General features: G+C 38.7%; 2 protein-coding genes across 4 annotated transcripts; both read right to left on the bottom strand.

Moving 5' to 3' along the window:
* Positions 1-341: 341 nt before the first annotated feature.
* Positions 342-6,969, bottom strand: LOC119727180 (tumor necrosis factor receptor superfamily member 19-like). Of its 2 annotated transcripts, none has more exons than XM_038199043.1 (8): positions 6,639-6,969; positions 5,325-5,453; positions 4,770-4,945; positions 4,250-4,656; positions 3,911-4,042; positions 3,320-3,708; positions 2,877-2,940; positions 342-2,510 (listed from the first exon to the last, which is right to left on the bottom strand). In XM_038199043.1, exons 1-8 carry the CDS (start codon positions 6,702-6,704, stop codon positions 2,197-2,199), a joined length of 1,677 nt encoding a protein of 558 aa, XP_038054971.1. In that variant the 5' UTR covers positions 6,705-6,969; the 3' UTR covers positions 342-2,196. The 2 variants fall into 2 exon arrangements, with proteins under 2 accessions (XP_038054971.1, XP_038054970.1); XM_038199042.1 differs by having other exon boundaries at positions 3,320-3,714; positions 6,639-6,968.
* A 284-nt stretch (positions 6,970-7,253) lies between these two features.
* On the bottom strand, positions 7,254-10,907 carry LOC119727181. Of its 2 annotated transcripts, none has more exons than XM_038199044.1 (4): positions 10,746-10,907; positions 10,260-10,351; positions 9,138-9,195; positions 7,254-8,688 (listed from the first exon to the last, which is right to left on the bottom strand). In XM_038199044.1, exons 2-4 carry the CDS (start codon positions 10,332-10,334, stop codon positions 8,378-8,380), a joined length of 444 nt encoding a protein of 147 aa, XP_038054972.1. In that variant the 5' UTR covers positions 10,335-10,351; positions 10,746-10,907; the 3' UTR covers positions 7,254-8,377. The 2 variants fall into 2 exon arrangements, with proteins under 2 accessions (XP_038054972.1, XP_038054973.1); XM_038199045.1 differs by having other exon boundaries at positions 10,269-10,351; positions 10,746-10,906.
* Between the last annotated feature and the right edge of the window lie 7,114 nt (positions 10,908-18,021).

The raw sequence follows: 18,021 nt of genomic DNA, 5'->3' as shown, positions 1-18,021 counted from the left end.
CACATGTACAAACACTGTTGTATATGCCCATACATGTACATTCACAGAACACTTGTTAGTGTGGGAACCAGCGCAATCATGCAGGAGTTTTTATTCAGAATATATGAAATAGGCCTAAGGGGTCGGGGTCAACAGGCCAAATTGTCTACTTTAGAGAAATAATACTCATTGAAGTCCAGTGGTTTTTTGGCAGAAAATATTATGAAGGTCACAACTTCTTGTACTTCTAGAACTACCATGTTTGTGTACACTAGTGAAAATGTTCAAGTAAATGTTGCAATGGATGTTGATGACTTGAAAGACTAGAAATTGTCTTGAAAGACTAGATGTCTCAAAACGAATTAGCATAGTTAACTAATATGCTACTATTGCTGTTTTATTGCGTCAAAAGCTTAATGGTGCAAAGTGTACAAACAAGGCCAAATATACAAACAAAGCTGATTTAAGTACAAGGCGCGATGCATATCAAAATAACATTTCAGATTTACAGAAAATATAAAAAAAAGTTTAAAAAAAGGAGTACTGTTATTAAAATTTTAAAAGTAACTTTTCATACAGATATTTTATAGAAAAATACATTTTGAATTAGTTTTTGACCAAAAAGGCCTTTAATTTAATCAGAGTACCTGTACTATCTCTTTCACTCGAATTTAATGGTTCACAGAATCATAATGGTCACTAACTTCACTTCCACTGAAAAGTAGCTACTAAACACCTTTAACCATAGATTAAAAGTATTAAAAACACAATTTAAATCACATCTTTAATAAGAATGTTTTAATTTGATCAGAGTACCATTTGTTTTATTTTGCAGTCCTGTTTACCAAGGTGCATTACTCTCGGTCTTCAAGAAAGTACTAAACATCTTGACTTAGCTACCTTTATGGCTCAGCTTCCCACAACCATCTCTGTACCAGGTGGGTAACTGTAACTTAACAGTCATTGTCAATAATAATATCATTATAAACTAAAACAAAGAAATGTTAACTAAAGCTTGAAAACAAGACGTACCGGTAAACGTTTTTAAAAAAATGCACCTGCATTCAGGACACAATTTTCCCCCAAAGAATAGGATTTCAGTCAATGATATAAAAACACAAAACAAGTTGGAATAACCTATCCAGGAATGCTATCATTATCTATCCAGAAGGCCCATTCAATGGCAAAAGCTCGTGCTAACTATTGTTTAAATAATCCGTCATGGGGCAGTTGTTGTGAACAATAGCTAGCACAATACGTTATTACCTTTGCCATTGAAGGGGGCCTTCAAACCTTGATCATGTGCCCGGATTCGTCTTTATGATAAAAATAATAGTATTATCTAAAGTATCCACGCCGCAGAACACCATGCTATATCCAAAAGAGGCACATTACTGTCAAGCTGCTCCAACCAAAAAATATAAAAAACCCAATTATTTACATTCTTCAATTCTTATACAAGTACAGCGTTATCACCATCCATTATCCGTGCATAATATTTACACGTGCATAGTACTTGCAGGTAAGACAATATAAAACCTTTTCTTATGAATACAGGTACAAAATTAAGAACAACCTCACTGTCTTGAAGAAATATCAGGCCACTTTAATTTTTTGATTTGTCTTACAACCAAATAATGACAAGGACCATGAATGTGGCAGGCAGTGCATGCTCAACTAATCCATCCGTCCCAACTTAAGCTGGGACTGTCCAAACTTATGTATTCCAACCAGTTGAAATACATTAGTTGGGACTATCCCAGGTTAAGTTAAGACCATTCCAACTAAAGTTGGGCTATATATCTAGTCTAGATATACACTCACTTTTTATTCATAAGAATTGTTTCAAACCTTTCCCACAACCAGTAAAAGTATTCTTTATGGCCATTACTACTATTTTACTTGCCTACTTATTTAATACTAAACAACTTAAATGTTAACATATGCTAGTAGATAATACTACTAGTTTCTATATTCAACTTTGAAATTCCACAAGAATTCATCTCAACAAAAGTGTCATCCAAAAGTTTAGGGTTTTCTAAAACAGTAATCCCAGGTTTCGTTGGTTCTTCCTGAATGAATTCGTATGAAGCATATGAATACATGTAAAACAAAATATGATGACCCTAAACTATCACATAACTATCTAACATGAAATTAATTGTTATTTACAAGGTTTGTTGGTATGATTTTGGCAACCGAAGGCTGAAGAATACATCAACCAGCATTTGGTTGCTCTCGTTTGAGAATTTGGTCCACAAGCTCCCGCACTATATGATAGCACTTCCCGCAGTCCTTAAGTTTCTCAAGTATCTTGTCAACAGTCATTTCAACCACCTTAGTTGCTTCAAGGTGATGTAGAACATCCTCTGCGTTTCGAAACATCCTTATTTGATTTTTGTGAATGTGAAAAAGTTCAGCAAACCTGGCATAGTGAAATATTTTGGAAGTACACAGATTCTCTGGTTGTTCATACATGTTCTCGTGAAGCAGGGTTATGTCCTCCCGATTCATTTTGGAAATGGGTACTCCTGTGTGCACAGAAATAAAATTTTATCATTCAAATCCATTTTTTATTTGCATCATTGTACAATAAAACATACAATGTGGCAACCAAAGGTCATTTATCGTATGTCCTTCAGAATCACCATGAGATGAAACTTGCAGGTCATGATTTAAAACAATTTTCCGATTGTTGATGCATGTTCAGCTTCATTAAAATAAACAATTGCTCTCTTGTACTCAAATGCACATTGACAACCTTGTGAGGTCATATGTAGAGTGTATGATGAAAGAATGTCCTCTCTTTAGCGGAAAAGTCAAGAATAATTACTGCCAGGAAAATTGATTTGGGGAAAGGCCTTGAACAGCGTGTGACACGTTGGGTTGTGACTTACCTTTTGTGCATTTTATAGCTTGATCAAATCTCTCCAGGAATCGTTTGTGCTTGTCTTCTTCATCCTACAAATACAGTAAAGAAACATCCAAGTGTTAAATTGCTCATAAATATTATGTTTGTACAGTTGTACTCTGTTTCAAAGTTCATTCGGATTCCAAGATTTTTAACTTTTCAGCGGTGACTTCATCCTCTAAACCAGTGGCGTAGCCAGGAATTTTTCAGTGGGGGGGGGGGGGGGGGGGGGGGGGGGGGGGGGCTGGAACATTTCATGGGGGGGCGTCATGTAAATCAATGATAATTTTTTTTAGAAACTCAATATCTCAGTGGGGGGTGACTGGGGGGGGCGACGAGGTTTCATGGGGGGCCCCCCACGCCCCCCCTTGGCTACGCCACTGTTCTAAACACAGACTGATGATAGTAATTTTGAAAAAAATAAGTTACCTCGCTTTCCAGCACCTCATCAGGTGATGCAGAGGGGCTATTGCTATCCAAGCTTGTCTGTGTGGCCTTACTTGATGATGACTCCTCGGAATACCTCCGATTTACCTCATCGCCCATCTCTCTCTGATCAGAATCATGCATGGTGTTAGAGGTACCACTGTCTTGGGGAGCAGAGGCCTCCTCGGCGTCCCTGTGTTGGGCATTCTCCTCAGACCCCTCCTCCTCATTCTGATCATTTGGGTTATCAACAGCATCATCAGCGGATTGGGGATCTGAGTCTTCGGTTGGTTGCTGAGCCTTGCTGAGCAGATAATGGCTAGAGTCTGTCGGTATGGCACCCTGCATTGACTCAACGTTTGACCCAGATGGGGTCTCGGTGAGATCATGACCTGAAACTGATTCAGTAAAGATTTAAACAAAGTTGTCAGATAACAAGTCTTGCTTTAACATTCTTCAAACTGAATGCTTATGACTGTATTATAAAACAGGATTAACGCTTATCCTCAATTAATATTTTTAAAAGACCAAGAGTGAAATTTCACTGTTGGATTAGTTTATTGTTTCATCTATTTAGTCGGTTCTTATTATTACCTGGTATTATCAGAGGTTCAGTTTCTGGTTGATTCTCAGGATCTTCTTGTCCAACTTCCAAATCCACATGAACTTCACTGTGCTGATGTTGGCTGGAGTGCACAGTTATTGGTGTGCCTCTCTGCATTTGCTCTGCAATTCAGTACATTAAAAAAAATAGTTGTCAGATCAATAGTTCCTGCATGCTTAAACGTTCTGCAAGTTGAGTGCTTCATATTATACAAATGTCATATTTATCCACAATGAATGGTACCGGTACATGTATTTCTAAGGGCTGGAGTGAAATTTTACTGTTGTATTTATTTATAATTTTATTTCATTTATTCTTTGAATAATTACCTGGTGCCATTTGTTGAATATTTGGTTGACTTTCAGGATATGCTGGTTCAGACATGCTTGTAACTTTCAAAATTGTATGCCGCCAATGCCGGGGCCTCTTCTTTCTTCCGTCACAAAGACTACTCACTCGACACGAACATGTACGATGACGACATTTCCAGAAAAGCACAATGATTATTATGGTACAAACAACCAAGGCCAATATCACTATGAGAGCAATGCCAACTGGACTCATGAGAGGACCCTCATTTGGTGTAGGGATGTAAGTTGTCGAGGTCTCTGCATTTTGTGTCGCGTCCAAGGCTTGTGGCAGTGGTGTTGTCCGCAGACAATCTGGATAGAATTGGCTATTTCTCTCGTCTTGGCAGCGTACACAGTGGTCATCGCGTGGATTATAACGAAAATATCTGTTTAATAACAAAAAAGGAATAACATTTCTATTACATTGTCCTTACCATAAAAATTATGTTAACCTACCTTTATCTTCCCGGAAACCCCAGCAAACTTAGCTAAAACTTACCTTAATTCACACTTGCCACATTTCCGGTCTGTCTCTGGTGTACAGGGAATCTCATCCTCCATGGTGTTGTCGCATCGACGGCAAGTAATGCATACACTGGCAGCAGAGACAGATTGAAAACTTTCATCTGGACATGGCTGACATCGGGCATTCTTCCCCAGGCCATCACCGCATACCTGTTAAAGGGTCAACACTCATAAATGTCCTGGCTTTTTGAGGAAGTGCTGGCAACGTCAGCTTGGCCATGCTAGCTCAATATTGCCCTTGAGCTTGGAATGTTTCAATAACATTACCTGCAGACATTTAAATTGAATTTATAGAACCAGCCTGATAGTGAACTTGTTTAGTCTGGTAAAACCGTCTCTTTCAGTGAAGATGTTTTTTGGGCGAAACCAATGTTAAAACCATGCTTTATCAATAGCCCTCTCTTTTAAATAGTGAGTAACAAATTGGCAAATTTGCTGCCAGCCTCAGATGTAATTTACCAAACTGAATGGCCACCTGCACAACATAGCTCTTGTTTTTTTTTTCTAAGGAGAGCAGGCTTATAACTACCTCAGATAATCCTTCGCCTGGATCACATCTGGGACATGGATAACACCGGCCATCTCCGTCATCATAGTACTGTGGAGCACCATCAGAAAGATTTGGACATCTACTGGTGTCAGCAGGGGCTCCGGCAGACTGGGGAACAGCATCATAATGCAGATTAAATAAAATAGAAATACCTAAAGATATTCTATCTCACGAGATAAGGCCAAGTGAAAAAGTTCTTGTCCAGGCTTTTTTTTGTAAAGGAAGGAGGCGGGCGGGCCCCCTCCCTCTTTTTTCCCCAAGATGGCAGATTTTCCAAGATGGATTCTTCCATTTTTCTCGACTCTTCTGCTGATACTTTTGTGTCCAAAGGAGCTGTCACCCTTTCTACATACCAGATTCTAAACTTGCATACAATATTACAATTTTGCTGGGAGCATATAAAAGACAAAATACACTGAAAATGCATGATTTGAAAATTTTGCCCCACCCCCCATATTGTCCACGGCCTATCCCGTTTATAAATGTACCCTTCGAGATGAAAACAAAACTGCCCCTCAAACGCACACGTACGAAAGCATATCGCTTCAAACAAAATTTTCTCCCCACTTGTATGCAAAACTGCCCTTCAAAAACAAAAGTAATCCTCTCTCATTAACAAGATTTTGCACCTTCTTCAGATGGAAAACTCACCCCTCTTGCAATCATAAAATTGTACCCCTCTCAAGATGGAAAATTAGCCATAAAAAACAATAGTGCTCCCCTCGTAACTTCCCTCGAAAGCACAATTAGTGCCCTGCTTGCGACATAATTGTGCCCCTTTCAAGATTCAAAACTGGCCCCTAAAATAGGGCTCTATATGTGAATTCATATAATGGTCACTGAACTGGCAATCAAAAGCAACAGTACTCCTCCCTCTACAAAGAAAACGTGGTCTTTCTAGTCTCTACTGCATAACTATTATGAAACACACTAACATGACAACGTCAACGCGCAAGATGTACAACATATTTATAATTTGTTCCTCTTCATATAGGTTTATAGCGAGATGAATGGAACCACTCCCCCCCCCCCCCACTTTGAAAAGCGTTCCACCCCTGCCCTTAGGCTTTATTAGTTGTCAATTTTTTTCTATATAATTGTCCTCTTCACTCAATCCTAGACCAAGTTATTAAGTTTTGAGTAGCTTAATGTAGTCTGAGTGATATAACCATGGAGGAATAAGAAATAAACATGAATGGGAAGACGTCAACATTAGTTTGGTCAAACATGACGTAGGCCTAGCTAGTTTAGGAACTAGTGTGAAGTTAGCGATCATGATTTAATATTTCCTACCGTGGTCAAACATGCCGCCACAACTGTGACAACCGTGTAAACATACACTTCCGAGCATGGAGTCATGACTGCCCATCATTCGTGCATAATCACGGAGTGAATTATTGTCACGATCCCGGAAAATACTAGGATTTTCTGCCGACGTCTGGGACGAATATTAAAGTTTGGCGTATACCTCACTAAATGTTTGGGATTCCCCAACCAAATGAGTGATGACATCATGTGATAGCGCTCTCTAGTGGTGGCTTGAGTTAGTGACTTTTAGACTGGATGCCTATCCTAATAACCATTGTTATCCACAGGGCCAATAAATGGTGCTAACCAAACCTAGTCCATGATTATAAATGGCGATTAATAAATAAACAAAAAACAAAAACAAAAAACCTAAAAAAAAAAAGAGTAAAAGGGGAAGAATAGTCTTGCGGGCAGGGGCTGTATGTGTTGTATTATGGGTGTGCTTTTGTCATCTTTAATAATTGATGGACCAACATGCCAATAAGGGGCGAGATGGATGGGGAGTGGATGGGCATGCAACAATCAGTAACGGAAAGAGGGACCACACCTATTTAACATCATCCGTGTCACACTTCAAGAAAACTTCATTGAAGCCATTAGTTTTTTTTTCCTTCAGAACTCCGACCTTTATTTATGTCATGTCTAGAAGTCCCTGCACAGAGTTGTCACTTTATTTGGTACTTGGTACTTGGTTGGTGGTCCTCCGAAACATTCCATCTAGGGAATTTAAACTGGAGGTGTGGTGTAGTGAGAGTGGTCAGGATTAGATTTGTTCACTTCAAAGGAATAAAAGATCAAAGGAACAAAATTAACCTGGAATTTGACCTTTAATGTGTACAACAAATGAGGAAAGTTTCAGTTACTCCATTTACAAAACATACATTTTGTGAAGGTTGAATATGCACTATCAAACCTTGTTACATAATCACATTTTCCAACATGAAGATATTTCTGTTTTCCAACTACATTTTTTTCACTTTCTGATTGTACTCATGCTCACAGATCGGTTCCAATAAATGTCATATCTCATTGGTAATACAAAAAAATATTTAAAATTTCAAGTTCAACAGCATTTGATTTCAGAGATCAAAATTTCAAATTCTCAAATTCACTTCCACTCTTAATATTCATGATGTCATGAAAACTACAAGGGGTTGCAATGGACAATAAAACACTGAAGTTAAAAACTTAAAATAAGGTGGTCAACAGGTTTCAGTAAAAAAGTAAAAAAATGACAAAAATGGATTCAATTCAAATTGAAATTGAATGCAGTACATTTATAAACAATATTTTCCTCCCATCACATGAAGTTCGTAAGTTGACTTTATTACTATTAAAAAATGTGTTGTATCTGAGAAATTTAACTTCTTTAAAATTAGCAATATCAAGATTTTGATGTACTGTACATGTACAGAGTACAGGCCTTTGGCAGTTACACAACTACATTTAATGGAATCATAAAAAAATCTTCTTATGAAGAATAATTATCATATTATAATATTATGTGGTAGGGTGCGTTGTAACTTGCCATTTAAGTATCCTTAAGAATGTAAAGTTGTTGGATAGGTCATTTGCTGTTCATTATCATTCTTATGAAGCATCAGAATTATAAAGTCATACTCATAGATGTCGGATGTAACAGGGACAGGAAAAAATAGCGGACTCAATATTAACAGAATGACCCCTCATGTATAAAAAAAATGAAATTTTTTTTGGTCAAATGCTCACACACCATTTTGCCCACGCTGGATAATATTATTGACAAGATTTCGTACAACATGATAACATTGCTGTGAGTCCCTAAGCTTCCGTAATACATCTGCTACTGTTGGTTCCACCTCCTTTGTTGCTATAAGGTATTCTAAAACCCCCTCTGCTGTTTCTATTGAACGTGCTTCGAGTCTCGGGACGTCAACAATATCAGCAAACTTCAAATAGTGGAACCTGCTGGAGGTCTGAAGCAGCTGTGGTCTTTCATGCAGCATTCTGTTCAGAAGGTCCAAATCTTGCCTGTGCATTCTTGAAATGGGTACACCTGTACGCAAAATATTGTTAAGATATTAGTTTATAAAGTACAAATACTCCACAGGAAGGGGCGGGGGGGGGGGGGTTCAAGGGGGTAAGGACAGCATGGATGTTGGACATCATCTGACAATACACTGGGGAAAGTTGCTCAAGATCAATTGGACTGGACTCCATCTCTGACAGTAAGCAGTGCCTTTGTGGCCTCTTTCACTGGCAATTGCATGATTTGGCCAACAGATCTAGGACAGATCTGATAGGGTTCAAACTCCCCTTCCCCCCCCCCCCCCCCCCCCCCCCCCCACCAGCCCCACCCTTTAGTGAAGTCCCTGTGAGTACACACACTTTGTCAAATTGTGAACATCAAAATATACAGGAAGTTTATACAAAAATACATCGCATTCTTCAACATGTGCTCCCTCTTCTCCAACCCCAGTCTGTTCAATCTTGTTTTTGCATTACCTTCAGTCAAAGCAAGAGCCTGCTGAAACCTTCTGTCCAAATCTGCAGCATCGTCGTTCTATACAAAAAAATGGAATTATGTTTTGTGAGCTGAAGAAAGTTGAGCAGTAAGCACGGCTATATTCATTTACATTGATAGCATTTTATGGTGAAAGGAAGTGGATACATCAAAGACAAGTTTGAGATAAACCCAGCCAAAGCCTGACCGAAAAAAACTGTCCATTCGGGGGGCTTCACTTCAACTGGCAAGCTTTACTTCCATCTGAAATGTCTCAAGTTAGAATGTTTGATGGGGAGTGACTCAGTCAGTATCTTGGGGAGTCAGTCAGTCAGTCAGTCAGCCTGTGACAGTATGAGCAACACAGTAGATCTGAAGACAATACTAGGCTGGCCAATCAGTTCCAACAACTCCTACAAAAAGTCTATATACTGGTAACTATAATTCAGTCCATGTGATCATTGGTAGTATGCTTGTAAATGACCAAAAAAACCCAATATATCAATGTTATTGTTTAAATTAGGCAGTAGATATTTTGCCGGAGACGGCAAACCTTTAGTAAACGTTAGCTTGCCGGATATGCACTGAACATGTGCAGTTACTGTTTTTTTTTTACTTCGACATTTTCCGGTGACAGATTTCAATCTGGCTCCATGCCAATATTATCGTTGTAACTTCGTATTCACAAGATGGAAATCAGACCATTTTATAATTTGGACTTTATTTTCTTTAAAAAAAATCCTCCAGAGCCACAAATCTGAAAAAGAAAATGTAATACTCTGCAATAAAATGTTTGAGACATGTTAAAATAATAAAAGAAGAGTACTCTTTTTTATTTGGGGATGGGGAAAAAAACCTTAGAAATGTGGCGGAGATCGTGATTGAACCCGGGTCATCCCACTCACAAGAGCCATTGCTTATCCACTACACCAAATGTGCTACACAACTGTTGGTGGGAATTCAATACATCTTATAAAGAGTACAGCACCCTCTGTTGATATGGATTGCCGCCGGCAAACCTTTAGTAAACGTTAGCTTGCCGGCATTATCTCCGGCAAAATATCCACTATCTTTACATTCTGTCATGTCTTGCATAATGTTTGGCCGCCTTGTAAGCAACTTACGTCTCTTACGTCTCTCAAGGGTCTGGCTTCTCGACGTGACACAGCTATGTTATTCCCAGGAGCACCAGAAGCCATTTCAATTCAAATGACATCTGAACAAAATAATGAAAAAGAGAACAATTACAATGAGTTACTGAGTGAGCATTATTATGTCCGGCAGTTGGCTGTATTTTTATTCTTGTTACTACAAAAATACTACTATAGTTTAGAAATGTAAAACTGTAATTAAGGATCCCTTTATTTATTTAGTTATACACAGTTCTTATTGCTCTAAAAAAAGTAATTAAGGCAAACTTTCCAAGATTTTTATTCTAAATTATATGACATTCTTTCCATTCCAAAAATAAAATTAAAAACGGTAGGGAAGACGCACAATGTCCAGATTCCGGACTAACTTGTAAGTTGCAATAAAACTAGCCCAATAAAACTAGATTTAAAGTACTGTTCTACACCACAGCATACCCGACAAACAGAAAAAAATACTACCTGTATCGGACGATTTGGTTGAGTGGATTATTTTCTTTCAAACTCTGTTCTTTGCTAAAGGACGATCGTTAAATTTTTGTGTTGTCTTGTGAAATACTTGTTTGCAGCTCGCAGGAAGGGAATTTCCCTTGCGGCCTTGCGGGTTGATTGTAAAAAATAGAGGGCGCCATCACTTTTGATGACCGACTCAATTTCCACAACAACAAAAAAATCTACAATGCGCAATTTCCACATTCGCTCGTACAAATACCCCCGCCACCGTATACTAAAAAGGAATTTATACAAAAGAAAATTAGAAAACGGAAAAAATAAATATTAAAAACGATTTTAAAATCAGACAAGGCAAGATGAAGGATTCAACTGGAATTCAGGAGGGGTATGTGGGTGGGGTGGGGTTGGTGTTTGAGACAAAATATTCGTCTTGAAAACTATTAAGGATTTTTTTGTTTAATATTGTTGGCGGCGTCATGATGGGTGCGATGAACTCTTTTTAGCACATAACTGAAGAGAATTATTCATAATTCATCATTTACCAAAGCCTCACCCACTAAACTTCATTTTTGAGCACATATCTAGACTATAAGCTATTAATTTATATTACTGTTTTTTTCTTCAAAAATCGAAATTAAAATCTACGTTTGGGCAATCCACATTTTTAGGCCTATCTTTTGATTTTTTTTCATTTAGAATGCCTTCAAAATACTAAAATAATTTGGGTTATTTTTTTTTATCTACGAACTTGATTCGCCCGTACTCCAACCTCGTCCCCAGTACTTACTTTATTTCCAACGGCGTTTCCAATAGTAAACCCTGGATAGGAAACTTTCTTCCTGTATCCTCATTGGATACCGCAATTGGCTAGTAATGGATTTTTATCGTGTACTTGGTGCTATATATTCACAACGTGCAGTACGTGTTTTCGCGATCATCATCGTCCACGCCTTCTCGAAAATACTAATTTCCTTTCCAATTTGCTCATATTAATATGAAATATGATACTGCATGTTGTCTCAATAAGATCGTAACAGTTTGATTTCAGAAATCGTGTTTTCGTAACTCACGCCGTGCTCGCGCTGCTACGAATTGACTCTGTTTTTACCCCAGACACCGCATACAAAAACAAACGCTAATGTGTAACGCATATCCAGGCACCTGACTGTTCCTCATTTGCATACGTGTGCAAAAATCTTGCACATGCAAATGATCCAATACCAGGGTGAGAGAGCAGGTAGTGGTGGGCGCGTACTGCTCGACACCCTGGGGACGAGGTTGCCCGTACTCCCCCGCCCTGCAAACAGGGTACGAGCGAACGAACTTGATTGGCTGTCGTTTGCGGTAAAATACTGGTTCCCGCCCACCACCGCTCTTCTCGAAGTGTATATACTAATGCACGGTGTCTAGAACCGAGAACCAGTGCCACATTGCCACGTGGTTACAAAAAATCGCGCGTATTATAAATCTTGAAAAATGGCGGATGTGCGTGAAGGAAAATTCGGACGGAAATTTCGAATTGAATTTTTACAAGGACTAGGGAAAGAAGGACACTTTTTCCTCGTCATTTAGCGACAAGAAGGTACGAATAACGGGTGTATGTTTCGAAATGTGTGTTATTGTGTGAATTAAATGTAGTAAGACCGATTTGAAAACAAGCCGAAATGCAAGCATGGCAAGTGTCGGAAAAGAAGGGTTGTTGGTAATTACGTCACGTACGGTTAATAAATTAAATGGGGTGATAAAAAATTCAGTATTATTTACTAATTAGAAAGAGTAAGACACAATTTCTTTCAAACAAAAGTCACATGTCCTCAATTTCCCTTTAAAATCAAAGCCCTGCCCTCTTTCCACAAAATTAAACCTACTGATATTCAAGAAGGTGTCATTGCCAATTGTTCAGATGTGTCAAGAAATATCAGAATGTCAATTTTGAGTGTCATTTAGTCAACTGTTTTGGTGAGTCTTTCCTTCCTGTATAGGAACGGGGTCCTAAAAGTAAGGATTACCATTTTTTTTTTTAATTTTATGACTTTAAAGTTCATGAAAAGAATGGACTATCCGGAAAAAATTTCATACTCGATCGCCACTTTTTTCAATTAATTTTCTAGCGCCAAAAGTTACATCTTTTATGGTTATTCCCTCCACTTTCCCTCCTCTACTCTCACCCTCTCCATTCCTTAATTTCTATTTATCAATCAGTCACTTACTTCATTGAGATTCGAACCTCAGACGCCTGCTTGATACACGAGACTCTTAACCGCTAGGCCGCGCACGATCCCTGTTGCAATGATCAATCTTTTGGCGTATTTGAAGTATCCATTGTAATAAACTAAATATTCATGAGAAAATAAATATTCATAATGACGTATTGCACTATCATTGGCCGGCTCATGCGACGTCATGGTTATCGATGTCATGCATATAACGTACCGCTGTTCCAGACACTTCAATCAGTTTTGACCGGCTAGCTGCTTCAACTCAGATCTGCACTACATGTGCATCCAAAATGTGCTCTAAAAACACATTTTTACTAAATTTTATTCGCATGTCCGCTGTTTCCTGGATTCCTCTTGGTTGAAATCACAAGGTGAGGTGAAAATTTATTTGTTTGGCGGCAGGTAAGTGGTGATCGGGTATGGATTTTTTCCAGACTATGCTGCTGCTGCTGCTTTTTCGGCCACTTTTTGTGACCTATGTGACCTACCTTCCCACTTTTCAGACCAGTCCCATAGGGTTTGTGCACAGGGTGACGAGTGATGGCCAGATACGGGAATCTTTCCAAAAACATTTCCAAATCCGTGTTCATTGGTTGATTATTGTCTTGTATATATTAAATTATTTTCTTGATTTCCTTCATATTTAAATCTTGTGTCTGTGATAAATTATTTTGCTTCTTTTACTTGGGTAGGTCAGCAAGCCCAAACTAAATTTCTAGACTTTTCTGGTCTAGACGTGAAAGTTAGTAAATACTAGACTCTCCATAGACTTTGTACACAACCACTGAAGAAGCGTCAAGTTGCAACATTCTTTCTAAAAATTTAACCTGTGCCTTTTTTTGGTGAGAAAAAAAACTCAAAATTGTCCCTAAGGTTAGTTTGATTTTTTAAGACCAAGGCTTTACCAGATTACCCGCTCAGGCATTTCAGAGGAAATTTTAAGAATTATTTACAAAGGTTCTCCCGACCTTGTACGGAAATTGTTTATTTTAATATGTTTTATTGTCCTCAGATGAGACTGACCTTTTGCATATCATGTTGAGGCTGAATTGGACCAGACCAGTGCTTAGAATAGGCATAGCAGGCTGGATGACCATCACCATGGTGACTGGGATGACCTTAAGGGTGAGTCAAACCAAGAATACAACCTGCTCCATCAAAACTCATCACAATGTGCACCATTAAGAACCTCCTTTATAAATGACCAGAATTCTCCCAATTGATTCTTGTGAATTGGAGTTTTGTCCTCAACATTCTGATTGAAAGAACTTTGATACTTTTACCTGACAGTATCACGGATAAAACATGTATTGTAATTTGAAGAGGAATGAAAAATGAAAATAATATCTCAGCAATGGTCATGGCAGTCATTTTTGAAAGACCGAGAAATTAATAGTTTCCCTTTTTGATTGATTACTGTGTGATTTGATATACATAAACATAAACAAAAAAGAAATTCCATTTGTGTAAACTGTCACCCCACACCCACAACGTCACTGTAAGACTTTCGTGCTCACATTCGCCCTCGGAACAAATGCCCCAACGCATCGTTGCAACAGCTTTTACAAACTAAACTTTTCCATTGATAAAATGCCTTTTCCAAATTAAAATGCAAGAAAATATGAGGACGAAAATACACGGTTTTCAACTTTGAAGTACACAGTAAGTTAAAATTTGTAAAAGCTATTTGAAATTGAGTTATTTGGAAAAAAAAAAATTATCTTAAACACTTTTCCTCAAATACATGTTATTTGATACAAAATGGATTTCAAGGACAAAATTCTCGTTTTATATCTAGACTTTTTTTTAAATCAAAATTGTACCATTTTTTTAAAATAAAAATATGCACTTGAAAAGGGTTCTTTATTTACTGCTTACTGCTAGGGCCAAAAACAGGAAAAAAAAATGACACGGGTTGGGATTAATAGTGTATTCTTCTGTAATTTGACATTTCCCCAACCCCCTAATTACGACTAGTGTCCCGCCCACAAAAGAGGGAGTATTTACTTTGCCATTTCCAGTAGACAACCCCACCCACAAAAAGGTAGGGGAAAATGGGTATTCAATTGTGTACTCTTGATTTGGTACCACAAGCCAACTGACTATTGGTATGCTTACAGTGACTTTTTAGTAGTAACCATTTGCTGGAGTATATGGTCCCTCCATTTGCTGAGTTGCATCTCACCTATGAAACGCTGGAGCTGGTCATTGCACTGCAGCCATAGTTGAGACAAGACTATCCCTTCCTGGTGATTCCTGACCGGCTCATCACCGTCCATTCCCTCCCCATACCTCCACCCTTCCTCCCGCCTCTACCCATACCCCCCCCCTTACCCATACCCCCCCCCCCTACCTTCCCTACCCTCCCCTACCTTCCCTACCCTCCATCCCCGCCCTCATCCCATGTCTATGGTCACTCACTGCACGCACGCACGCATGCACTGTTCCACATCTGCCTTTCCTCCATCCTCTTTCCTTCCTCTCCACTCCTCATCTTTTCTTCTGTCACTCACACGCACCGTTTCATATCTACCTTTCCTCCTCCCTGCTTCCTTTTTCCTCTCTTTTCCACCCCTTCCATCTCTAGCACGCACCATCTAATTTCTGCTCTCCCCCCCCTTCCGCATTCACTAACATGGGATCATGACAGCTACCTTCCCGGTGGTGATCCTGTTAAGGGAAGCTTTCCTTTTAAAGGGAAATTTCCTGAACTAAAGCTGTCAAATAGGGGATGCTAGTACACTGGATCATTTTATCAACTTTAATCTCCATTAAGTCTTTATAATGGAGATCGATGGTGATAATTTCATGTTGCATTATGCAATTTCGTATTGAAACAAAAGAAAGTTCCCAATTTGAAATACACTTGAAAAATGTTGAGCTTGCAGCATTTTACACACAAAATATAAGGAAATTTTGTTATTGACTTTTATCTGAAAATTTTACTTAATTTGCATACTCTAGTTTTGCATACTTTATTCCCAAGTTATGTCCATTTTGCCATTAATTTTGCCAAAAAAAAAAAAACATGCTTCAAAGTGTCCAGCTGGCAACTGGCCGAATATTGATTTACAAGGCCCAAATGACAAGGAAATGCAAAAACGTTTTGTGTGGACCTTTATGCACAGTCCACCTCCAAATTGCAGTTTGACACTCGGACTACAATCACTTCTTGTCATCACTCTTCAATGATTCGGCAATTCATCGTGGGCCAGGACCAGCGTAGTGCTTGGAGTTGACGAGTCTAGTGACAATGAGACGGCTCTTTTGAAAGTCAACCGGCATGATTGACAGCACCTCCGTGACCACCACGTTCACTGCGCTCAAGTTTTACATGCACGGGAAATCAGTGAACTGAGATTTGACTGGTTTTTACTTTCAAAACTCAAACTTAGTTGCTCCATGAGTTGCTTGCGGTTCACTCCATCTTGAACTTGTATTTCAAAGATGATGTTGATGTTCATTGTTGGAGTGTAGCCTTTTGGACGATTTGGGAGGCCGCTGCTTGAACTTCTACAGTGGCAGTCTGCAGTACTTCTACTTCTACTCTGGTACTCGGTAGAATCCACAAGACTGGATGAAACACTGAGGGACTTCTTGACCATGAGCGGTGCAGGAGGTGCATACAACCTGCAAGTAAAAACTTCAGCACTTCATGTGAACAACGCCATAGCTACTGTGGGTGAGTGAAGCCTAATACTTATATTAATAGCCTGAATGCCTCTGGCCGTACGCTATGGAAACGGGTCAAGTCCTACACATGCCAGCTCGTATGTGGCTAACTCTTATGCGAACCAACTGGTACACGGAACAACTGGTGAAAATGAATTGAATGATACCATTTCCAGATTGGACGGCGTCAACAATTGTTGACCTAATTTAATTTTATCAGCACTGAATAGTTTTCATTTAAAACATTTCTGGAATCCCGAAGTGATCTGCTCATGAGATTCGGGCATGCAAGTCAGAAGTATCACAAAAAGAGGAAACTCCAATCTTTCCAAGACTTTGTACGTTTTTTTTTTAATTTTTAATTTTTATTGTACACTACTAATATTTTAAATATCAGTAAGTGAAATGAGTGAATTAAGGTTTGGCTGATGTTTTTTAAATCGGTCCTCAGGAGAGACTGACCTTTGCAAACCATGCTGAGGCTGGATTGGACCAGACCAGTGCCGTGACTAGGCAGGACAGGCTGGATGACCATCACCATGGTGACTGGGATGACCTTAAGGGTGAGTCAAACCAAGAATACAACCTGCTCCATCAAAACTTTTCATATGGTGTGCCAAATTCAAACTTGAAATTTGAATTTCATAGAACAAATGTTGGCTTAAGACCCAGGTGTGAAGAAGATGACTTGAAGATAACTTTGAGCATCAGACTTCGGTGTTTTGACAGCATGCCTAACAGTGAGCGATTTATGTAAGAAGACAAATGAGAAAAGAACTCCTCAGAAATGGTCACTGTCTAATTATAAAGAATTGATCAACGAATAGTGGACTGTTGAACAGAAATAAGAAGAAATTGCATTTGCAAATAATTATTGCTTTAATTGTGGTTGTTTGCAAACAGGTGAAAATGTGACATTGAGATGAAATAATTTGTTCTCACTTTCACTTAGTATTGGTGCACCTGTTTTTGATGGAGCAGGTTTTAAGGTTTGTTTCAAAGTGAAATATAGTCTGATACTTAGAACCACATATAGTTGCTCTGCCCCTGCTCGTAAATAACATACCTTACTCAATTTTTCTTCTCCCAACAAGTCTTTAAATTTGTGTTTTATTTTAATTGGAAAACGAATGTCTTTGCTTGTCCTTTTGTACGTTATGTTATGACATATTTTTGCTGAATAGCCTTCTGATCTGTAACGCAGCGGTATTGCTTATGGCACAAAGGGCACTAGGTTGCCAAACGTGCCATTGTATCACATCAACAACAACAACTTCTTAAAATAGTCCCACAAGATTTGCCTGAATTATTGTCAGGCTGCAAATAAGTCCAAATTTGCACAGTAAATATTCTATAACTAAACTGTTTTTTTGTTTGATGCCTCATTCAAAAGT

The sequence above is a fragment of the Patiria miniata genome, unplaced genomic scaffold (genome assembly GCF_015706575.1).
Source record: "Patiria miniata isolate m_02_andy unplaced genomic scaffold, ASM1570657v1 HiC_scaffold_20, whole genome shotgun sequence".
Taxonomy (NCBI): domain Eukaryota; kingdom Metazoa; phylum Echinodermata; class Asteroidea; order Valvatida; family Asterinidae; genus Patiria; species Patiria miniata.
The sequence above is the reverse complement of the archived record's forward strand: the minus strand, read 5'-3'. Positions and strand labels throughout refer to the sequence as shown.

What these genes read in the sequence shown, in the direction of transcription:
- LOC119727180 (XM_038199042.1), bottom strand. Translation starts at nt 6,704, where the DNA reads ATGACTCCATGCTCGGAAGTGTATGTTTACACGGTTGTCACAGTTGTG. An exon ending in TGTGGCAAGTGTGAATTAAG is followed by an intron (nt 4,657 to 4,769) that starts GTAAGTTTTAGC and finishes GTTATTAAACAG; the next exon opens with ATATTTTCGTTATAATCCAC. An exon ending in ATGAGGTGCTGGAAAGCGAG is followed by an intron (nt 2,941 to 3,319) that starts GTAACTTATTTT and finishes CTGTATTTGTAG; the next exon opens with GATGAAGAAGACAAGCACAA.
- LOC119727181 (XM_038199044.1), bottom strand. Translation starts at nt 10,334, where the DNA reads ATGGCTTCTGGTGCTCCTGGGAATAACATAGCTGTGTCACGTCGAGAA. An exon ending in CCTTGAGAGACGTAAGAGAC is followed by an intron (nt 9,196 to 10,259) that starts GTAAGTTGCTTA and finishes TTTTTTGTATAG; the next exon opens with AACGACGATGCTGCAGATTT. An exon ending in GGCTCTTGCTTTGACTGAAG is followed by an intron (nt 8,689 to 9,137) that starts GTAATGCAAAAA and finishes TTTTGCGTACAG; the next exon opens with GTGTACCCATTTCAAGAATG.